The 10,000-nt window shown below is 44.5% G+C and overlaps 1 protein-coding gene across 1 annotated transcript in view; it reads left to right on the forward strand.

The window, feature by feature from the left end:
- Positions 1–2,450, forward strand: part of fto (FTO alpha-ketoglutarate dependent dioxygenase) — a 130,044-nt gene extending 127,594 nt beyond the window's left edge. The window contains exon 10 of the mRNA XM_083921028.1: positions 1,683–2,450. Within this exon, the coding sequence (XP_083777154.1) occupies positions 1,683–1,689 (7 nt within the window). The 3' untranslated portion in view covers positions 1,690–2,450. The remainder of the gene's footprint in view (positions 1–1,682) is intronic.
- The last annotated feature ends 7,550 nt before the right edge of the window (positions 2,451–10,000 follow it).

The raw sequence follows: 10,000 nt of genomic DNA on the forward strand, positions 1-10,000 counted from the left end.
TTGTTTTTCAGATCCCTTTCAGTTTGCATACAAGAGTTATAGAAATACAGATGATGCCATCATAGCTTTGCCACATTTTATCTACATCTAACTCATATGCATGCCTTTTTTTTGTTGATTTAAGTTCAGCTTATAATACAGTGAAGCCATATCTTTTAATTAAGAGGCTGAATGATGAAAAAGTCCATTTCCTTATTATTAAATGGTATTATTCTTCTTAACGAATTGAAGACAGCAGGTTATTGTTAATGGGACTCTATCTGAAGCTAAAATTTTAAACACAGAAGCCCTACAGGGCTGGGTCAGTTCACCTTTCCTTTTAACTTTATACACAGATGAGTGTAGACTTTTTAATCCAAATAATCATGTCCTTAAGATATGAGACATGTCTTAAGACAACTCTGCAATTTTATCTCTATTGAAAAAGAACTTTGACCCTTCAGACTACTTTAAGGAAATTCAAAGGTTTATTAATTGGTGTGACAATAACCTTCTTGTTTTGATTGTTAATAAGACTGAGGTCGCACTCACACTGTCCATCTGTACCGTGCCCAAACAGGTTTTACGGGTAAAGCCTAGTTCATTTGACCAATGTGAGTGCAACCGCACCGCGCCTAACTGCGGCTAGCTTGACGGCCACAGAGCGTTTGGGAGAGGTGGGCTTTTGTAAAGCGCGTTTACACATGTACGAGCACGAGCGTGCGCACGTGTAGGGGCCCGAGCACGAGGCCTACGGCGGCTCTGGCGTTATTTTGTGCGCGCCTGTTCGGACATCTAAAAAACAAAAAAAACAAGTACACTAAAGCACGGGGCTCGGTACGGACGGACAGTGTGAGTGCACCCTGAAGAGATGGTGTTTGACCCTCTGCCTGTGGTAATCCACATCGCTCAGGCACACTCATACAGATATCTTGGTGTTTGTATTGACATTTCACTAACCTAGAGCACACATGTTGATAGCCCAACGGTTGCATTTTTAACGTCGTCTGCGATTTTGACAAAAATGTATGTATGAGGATATTTTATCAGGCAGTTTTAGTGAGCCTAATCAGATACAGTATCACAGTTTGGTTTGGCAACCTCTCTGTGCAGTTAAAAAAACAAACTGTTCCAACTGTTCATTCTGCATGGATAGAGAGGTCGCCAAACCAAGTGAGAAACTGTACCTGATTAGGCTCTCTAGAACTACCTGATAAAATATCATCATAAATCTAATGTAATCTTAACACATTAACCTATATTGTTTATTAAAGTTTGATTATTAGGCCAGCTATGGCATGTTTATGACAGGTTATGATGTCTAGGTTAATACGTTGTCATAACACAGACATCTCAAACAATGTGAATTTTGCATTCAAATGTCATAATCTACTGACTGACACTCACTGACAACAGTTACAAACATTCACAACGTCTCCTTCATGTTCATGGCAGGTGCCATGCCATGGTTATGACACTGTCATGTCTGAATTATGCACATCCCTTCAAATCAAGTGTCACCCTGAAGTTAGACAATAGCTGTGTCCTCAAACTTAAATTATTTTATACATCTATATTGAGCTTACAGTTACATCTAAATGTTAAGTTCACTTTACAGCAGGCCAATTATGACATTTGACCATTTGAAAAATGACAGAAATATGTTTCCACTGTTGCCTATTTCTTGATTTATTTTCCAACAGGATGTGAAGGATGGGTAGAGAAACTGGGAAAGAACAACCCACCAGCTTTTCTGAATGGCCCCTACATCAGCTGAGGGGACAGACCACTGAAGACAAGACAACTCCTTTGTGACCCCACCAAGATCTGATTTCCTTTTGATCGGTTCATCTACACCCCAGCTTGGAGTTGGCTGGAAGGAATCCAGACCACCACAATAGAACCAGAATAGTGCTTCAGTAACATGCTAACATTGCAAGCTTAGCAACAAGCTCCTAGCTTCACAACGGTCTAACGAAACATAAGTGGAACCTGCATTTCAGTGTTAGCATACATTGTGTAACTATTTATTATTTAAGTGTATTCTGTTACTTAATCTCATGTAACCCAGACATGCTTTTATCAATAGGTAGTCATTCTCAGTAGTAACAATACAGTACAGTACAAAGAGTACCAGTCAAAAGTTCGGACACACTTTCCTATTTAAGTGAATGAGAAAGTGTTTCCAAACTTTTGAATAGTACTGTACATATATGCTTTCTATTTGTCACACAGTGTTATAATACAGTATAGAATGGTAGGAAAAAACTGACTTTGCTCACATGGTATTGCATTCTTCAGTTGTGTGTAGTGTAACCCCTTTTATTGTGTTAAGAAATGGAATGAGCCTGAAGACACCAAAGAAAGATTATTATAAGAAAATTATGAATGTCACCCAATCGAGAACATGAAGAATGTGTTGTTTAGTGTTTACGGTGCGATAGTGTGCCATATGGATGTGTGACAGTGTGTGTGTGTGTGTGTGTGTGTGTGTGTGTGTGGGTGGGTGGGTGGGTGCGTGTGGGTGTGTGCGTGTGCATTTAGCCATGTGAATATACATGTAATCAGTCCTTGGCCTGTGTGTTTGTGCACGCTCACTTTCCCACATGGCTACATGAAGGTGCGTTTGTGTGCATGTGATAGTCTGTGTGAGCCTGTAGGCAGCCTGCCAGTTGTTTGTTCTTAAAGATATGCATATGAAGAAACATTGACTAGCAGCAGGGCCCCTCTGCCTCAGCTCTGATGAAAGACGGCACTGATAGAATGACCCGGAACACAAGCACCGTTTCTCATAATTACGGCTGTTCAATCGCTTTTAATTACTCTTAAAGTGTGTAGAGCACCACATTCCTCTGTAATGCTTCAGGCCATCTGAGAGAGCGAGAGAGAGATCCAGCGCTTCTGACAAAATCCACTTTCAAAACAGCTAAAAAGGGTGGAAAAGGGGGCCGCTGTCAAAACAGTGTAGCAACCCTCCTCGTTTGATTCCTTTCTTAATCTAGTTCATGATGAAGTAGAGACGCTGTTTACTATTAAAAATGCAGAATGCACTCTTTTTTTACTTCTGAAGTTTTTTCGAAGATGTTAATGGTTGCCAAACGCTGTTCTTCTGGCTTCTTCCTTTGCTGCGCCTCTCTTGTTTGTTGTTGTCAGAGAGATTTGTTTGTAGATCGGCAGTAGCGTTGACTTGTTTGAATCACTCTGTGCTCCCTGCGCCACAGCTTGTCTGTCTGAAGCAATAGGAATGGCAGTAAATAAAAAAATTGTGTTTTATCGAATGGCCTGTGTCCCTCTGTTCTTGTGTGCTTTTGTCCATTATTATTTTTAATTCCTCTTGGAACACTCTTATGACTGGTACAAAAGTTTCATCATGCATGTTTGTGTGTTTCAGTTTGGATGTTGATTGGTGTTATTTCTCCTTATATGTTTGACCTGACTTTAAAGGTCCCATATTCTGTTTATTTACATGTGTATTTTGGGTTTCTACTAGACACGTTTCCATGCTTTAATGCTCAAGAAACTCATTATTTTTCTCATACTGTCTGTCTGAACATACCTTTATTCACCCTCTGTCTGTCTCTTTAAGCCCACCTGCTGAAAAGACCCAGTCTGCTCTGATTGGTCAGCCTTTCAAGGTGTTCTGCATCTGCGCTGTTACTGTCTCTGCCCCGTCATTGCAGCCAGGGAATGACTGTAACAGCACTGTAGCGACACTCTCTACTTATACTGTATTTAGGTCCTGATGGCTCAGTTTCACTTTCAATTTATCTGTGGATTGAAGGTTTTGATACTTTGCTAGTATATATATATATATATCACCTCTACCTGTTTTGTAATTCAAGGAGATTGCAATAAGAAAAAGATCACTTATTTGGTGGTGTGCCTCACTGGAAGGAAATTGAGCTCAAGTATTCCCACACCAGGCCAAGGTCTAAAAGTGCTTACATGCACAGCAGGCCTATAAATAATTCCTAATATTTGAATGAAGTTGTTTTAGGACCAGAAAGGTCAGGTTTATTGTAAACAGGACAATGGACATGGGCTTCCGTCCACCAAAAACAGTCAACTTCATGAGTAGGATGGAGATCAGACTCTGCTCTAGTAGCCAGCTTGGACTGGGGCGAGGCATGCTTTGCAGCAGTAATGAAGGTCCAATGCCAGGATGTAGCCAAGATGTAGCCAGTCTGCGAACATCGCTCAACTTCTTCATCTTTGCTCTTTAGATTGCTGACTGCTAGCCAATGCTGAAAAAAACTGGGGGCAGAACTAAGGTTACGCTGCTCTTATAGGCTATACTGTGGGTGCAGACCTAGAAAAGGCCCGTACAGGGCACAACGACACGGAAGAAAAATGAAGAAGACTGTGCAAGGGATAAACCGGATAGCGTAGCTGTTAGAGGGTGAAGCCTATACAAAATAGAAATAGAAAAGAATTATATTAGCATGCTAATTAGCATTTAGATCCCACCATTGCTGTACCTAAGTACAGCCTCACAGAGCAGCTAGCATGGCTGTAGACTCTTAGTCATGTAAACTTAGAAGTAAAGTTGGTGTCTGCATTGGAAGCAAAAGAAAAAAATAACCTGTTGAATGAACTGTGGATTTGGACTTGGAATTTCTGACACTTATAAACTGGAAATGAAAGAGAAAACTTTGAAGTGTCTGTTTAATACATACATACATCTGCTTTATACTCAACAATGAAGTATTTCCATCAGGTCAGGTTTTTTTGGCCAGCTGCCAGCTTTCTGTTTTTTCTGAACTTCAAAGGAACTGGCTGGATTAGCAGAGCAAACAACTTCTATGACAGATTGACTGATTGAGTGATGTCACTCCCAGTGATGAAGTGATGGCTAATGTTTTGTATGTGTCTCCAAAACCTGAACTCCACACCCCCCTACCAACAGTGGACCGCCATTCTAGAGGTCGCACATGTTAACCACTTCCTGTAGTGGCTGAGTGACTGAGTGATGGATGAGCATGGAGCGCTCTCCCCCCAGGGGCCGACTGGAAAAGGGCCCCACTTGAAGTGACAATTACACAGCGTTGGTGAGAGCCACAGGTATGCATTGTTCTGACCGGGGTCAGCCACCAGCCAACCAGTCAAGCCACCCTCAATTAGGCCAACAATAGGCGCAGGGAGAGATAAAATAACCAGGTGTGTGGTGGGGAAAGGTATCGGTTTGGGGTCATATCCAAGTCAAATGTGTCAGTGTGTGGCTATAAGGCTAGGGTTGATTTATGTGCAGTTTAATAAAATCTCTAACAGGAAATGGATCTGAATCCAAATGACAGATTTATTATGTTATTTTGGTGAATAAGGACTGTCAATGTCAATGAAGGAAAGTTTTATTTTTCCTTCAGAACACCTCTAATGTTATATTATTGTATATATTAAGATTGTATAACTGTACTAGTTTTTGCACCAGGCTTGGTGCATTCTTCTGTGTTTGTACGATGCACGCAACAGTGTGTTTTGTGTCTACAAGAATGAAGACGTGTTCTCTGTGATGTGTGTGAAATTTGTGTGTGTGTGTTTGTGTGTGTGTGTGTGTGCAAGTGCGTGTGTCCCAGGTTGCAGAGTGTAGGCTGGTGTTGGAGGCCCTGGGGCCAGAGAGGCAGTAGTAATTGTAGAAGCAGGCTGAAGATAGCATCGCAGCTCTGGGGCGGCTGTCAGCAGTGGGACGGGCCACACTCATTTGTCACCAACACAGACAAACACCACTCAGCACCAACTAAACACTGACTTGATTGACTACATGTGAAGCAACATCATCCCTAATGTTTTTTAACTGTTAATTGTACTAAAGGTCATAAAAAAGGCAGACCGCATGTCAATGTGAATATAATGCAACATTTACAGCATGAAAACGGATATTATGGTTATGAATCATGCTTATTGATCACTAATTCATTATTCTGCTTTATGTAATCATATTACGAGTGTGAAACCATGTCACGTGTTTTGATAAAATAATATCTTAAAATAAAATGTAATTGTGCACTTATATCTAAGCATGTGGAATACACCCCTAAATCTTCCAATATTTAAAAAAAAATATATTTGTTTGTTATATGTTACTTTATATTATAATTAGCTCATAACATCAATTCTGAGTGTAATATTCTTCTCCTCTCCTCTCCTCTCCTCCCCTCCCCAGGATCACTGGTGCTGCTGAATATTCTAGCTAGATTTATAGCTAGAAAAAATGGCCTCTCTGTTAGCAGGCTGATCACCACTGACATGCTCACTGCCCCCCGTTCACTTAGTATTAGAGTCAAAGTGAAGTGATGGTGAAGTCTTGATGCTGATGTGGCTGCTGTCAGGAAACTTGGCAGCTGAGCAGTCTTGATGAGTAGAGGGTATGGTGTGATGAGTGTGTGTGTGTGTGTCTTTATGTGTGGTTGAAGAGTGCAGAGGGGGTCTTGTGAGAGAGAGTCCTTGCACATCAAACAGCTGTCTGATCAAATGTAAAGCATGTTTGTGGGTCATCGCTGTAGCCTTGGCTCTAGTGACCAGTGGCCCCAATATCATCTGTCCTGCAGGACCTTGCTCTTTTTTATTTCTCCCTTTCTCATTTCCAATCTGAAGTGCCTGACCTATTTTTGCACCTCTGGTCAAATCTTCCATTCCAACTTCATTTACAGTCCAATCAGAAAAAAATATCCTGTAATCATAGCAATTTCATATAAATATAGACCATTTCTTGATAGATTTAGATACATCATCATAATTTCTGCAAACGAAAATGGCTCAGAGCAAGAAGATCTGGAGCCTTTATATAGTGTCGATTTGTCTGTTGGGATTTGATCTGATAGCAGCAATAAACGGGATTGCTTTAGGGCACCAAACAAAAGCCTGTTTTTCTTGACAGGTAATAATCAACTCTATGTCCCTTCGATTATTCCGTCATGATGTTATCAGTGAGAAAAGGTGACAAAAACCTGTTTAAGCATAATGGTCTCAATTTTGTAAACTAAAGTATTGCACATAGCATCTTTAAATCCCTGTTCTCTTCTCTCTGCTGTCTTTCCTCTGCTTTGTAGACCTGATCCCCCTCTCCATTTCCACCCACCCACCTACCCACCCACACACACACAAACACACACACACACACAGTCCCGATTCTTCAGAGTGGTGCTGATGCATCTCATACCTGTCTCACTCTCTCATCGTTGCAGGTCCTGTTAGTGCCCTGCCATTCATTTCAGTTGGATTAAATGGATCGTTTTCCAGCGTTGGCAGCTTCTCCGCCAAGTGGTCTTGATGTCAGGCCAAGCATAATTGAGTCATCTGCATCTCATCTAAAATGGATGAAAGGACTTTTTGATATCGCCAACCTTTTGCCCCTCCCTACCCAGCAGGTGGGGGGAAAAGGCTAGCATCACTTAATTTTAGAAAGATAGAACAAGGAAAGATGGAGGAGAAGAAGAAGTCAAACACCTTGTGAGCTGTCAACGTGTGGAATGATACAATGCACCAGGCTTTCAGCTGCTTGACCACAGCACTGTATAATGAAATAGCAGGAAGAGATACAAAGTCCCCATAGGGAGTAAGAGCGACAGTGGTCTGCACTGGAAGGACTTTCATGCGAGATGCAGATGTTCGTCCAGTGTAAAACAAAACGTATACTACATTAGTTAACTCTCTTACTTCCTTAATGTTCATAACTAAAGCCACAAATATAAATTGCATAACATATATAGTTATAACATAAGTACCTCTCCGGGAACCATCACCTTATCGTGGTGGGGAGGTTTGTGTGTCCCTGTGAACCTGAGGGCTGTGTTGTCTGGAGCCTAGTGCTCCTGGTAGGGTCTCCCATGGCAAAGTGGTCTCAGGCGAGGGGCGGACTAAGAATGGTTCACAAAGACTCAATGGACAAACAAGGAAGAGGAAGAGAGACCCTGCCTGGAGGAAGCCCGGGGCCACCGTCTGGAGCCAGGCCCAGACGGATGGCTCGCCGGCGAGCGCCTGGTAGCCGGGTTTGCCACGGAGCCCGGCCGGGCACAGCCCGAAAAAGTGACGTGGCACCTCCCTCCTCTCCATCCTGTGGGCCCACCACTCGCAGGAGTAACCACTTGGGTCAGGTGCGCTGCTGGCTGGCTCTTGGGACGTGGAATGTCACCTCTCTGTCGGGGAAGGAGCCGGAGCTTGTGCGGGAGGTGGAGCGCTACCAGTTAGAACTAGTGGGGCTTACCTCCACACACAGTCTCGGTTCTGGAACCGTACTCCTGGATAAGGGTTGGACCCTATTCTTCTCTGGAGTTGCCCAGGGTATGAGGCGCCGGGCGGGTGTGGGGATACTCACAAACCCCCGGCTGAGCGCCGCAGTGTTGGAGTTCACCCCGGTGGACGAGAGGGTTGCCTCCTTACGCCTGCGGGTTGTAGGGCGGAAAACTCTGACTGTTGTTTGTGCATATGCACCGAACAGCAGTTCAGAGTATTCAGCCTTCTTGGAGACCCTGAATGGAATCCTGCATGGGGCTCCGGTAGGGGACTCCATAGTTCTGCTGGGAGACTTCAACGCCCACGTGGGCAATGATGGAGACACCTTGAGAGGCGTGATTGGGAGGAATGGCCTCCCTGATCTAAATCCGAGTGGTCATCAGTTATTAGACTTCTGTGCTTGTCCCGGATTATCTATAACTAACACCATGTTCGAACATAAGGATGCTCATAAGTGTACGTGGTAACAGAGCACCCTAGGCCAAAGGTCAATGATCGATTTTGTGATTGTATCATCTGATCTGAGGCCGTATGTTTTGGACACTCGAGTGAAGAGAGGGGCAGAGCTGTCAACTGATCACCATCTGGTGATGAGTTGGATCAGAGGATGAGGGAAAATTCTGGACAGACCAGGTAAACCCAAACGAGTAGTGAGTGTGAACTGGGAATGTCTGGAGGAGGCCCCTGTCCGAGAGATCTTCAACTCACACCTCCGGCGGAGCTTTTCTGGCATCCCTGTGGAGGTTGGGGGCATTGAACCGGAGTGGGCAATGTTCAAAGCTTCCATTGCTGAAGCTGCAGCGGTGAGCTGTGGCCTCAAGGTCTTAGGTGACTCAAGGGGCGGTAACCCTCGAACACCGTGGTGGACACCGGTGGTCAGGGAAGCTGTCCGACTGAAGAAGGAGGCCTTCCGGGATATGCTATCCCAGAAGACTCCGGAGGCAGTTGCAAGGTACCGACAGGCCAGAAGGGCTGCAGCCTCTGCTGTGTCAGAGGCAAAGCAGCGGGTGTGGGAGGAGTTCGGAGAAGCCATGGAGAAGGACTTTCGGGCGGCACCAAGGTGCTTCTGGAAAACCATTCGACATCTCAGGAGGGGGAAACGGGGAACCGTCCAAGCTGTCTACAGTAAGGATGGGACGCTGGTGACCTCAGCCGATGAGGTAGTCGGGCGGTGGAAGGAGCACTTTGAGGGAACTCCTTAATCCGACTAACACGCCCTCTTTTGTAGAGGCAGAGCTGGGCGCTGATGGGGAATCATTGTCAATATCCCTGGCGGAAGTCACTGAGGTAGTCAAACAACTCCACAGTGGCAAAGCCCCAGGGGTTGATGAGATTCGCCCAGAAATGCTGAAAGCTTTGGGTTTGGAGGGGCTGTCTTGGTTGACACGCCTCTTCAACATTGCATGGAAGTCTGGGACAGTGCCAAGGGAGTGGCAGAATGGGGTGGTGGTTCCTCTTTTTAAAAAGGGGGACCAGAGGGTGTGTGCCAATTACAGGGGTATCACACTACTCAGCCTCCCTGGTAAAGTCTACTCCAAGGTGCTGGAAAGGAGGGTTCGTCCTATAGACCTCAGATTGAAGAGGAACAATGTGGATTCCGTCCTGGACGTGGAACAACGGACCAGCTCTTCATTCTCGCAAGGATCCTGGAGGGGGCCTGGGAGTATGCTCATCCAGTCTACATGTGTTTTGTGGATCTGGAGAAGGCATATGACCGGGTCCCTCGGGAGATACTGTGGGAGGTGCTGCGGGAGTATGCGGTGAGGGGGTCACTTCTGTGGGCCATCCAATC

Source organism: Echiichthys vipera (genome assembly GCF_963691815.1).
Source record: "Echiichthys vipera genome assembly, chromosome: 1".
NCBI classification, from domain to species: domain Eukaryota; kingdom Metazoa; phylum Chordata; class Actinopteri; order Perciformes; family Trachinidae; genus Echiichthys; species Echiichthys vipera.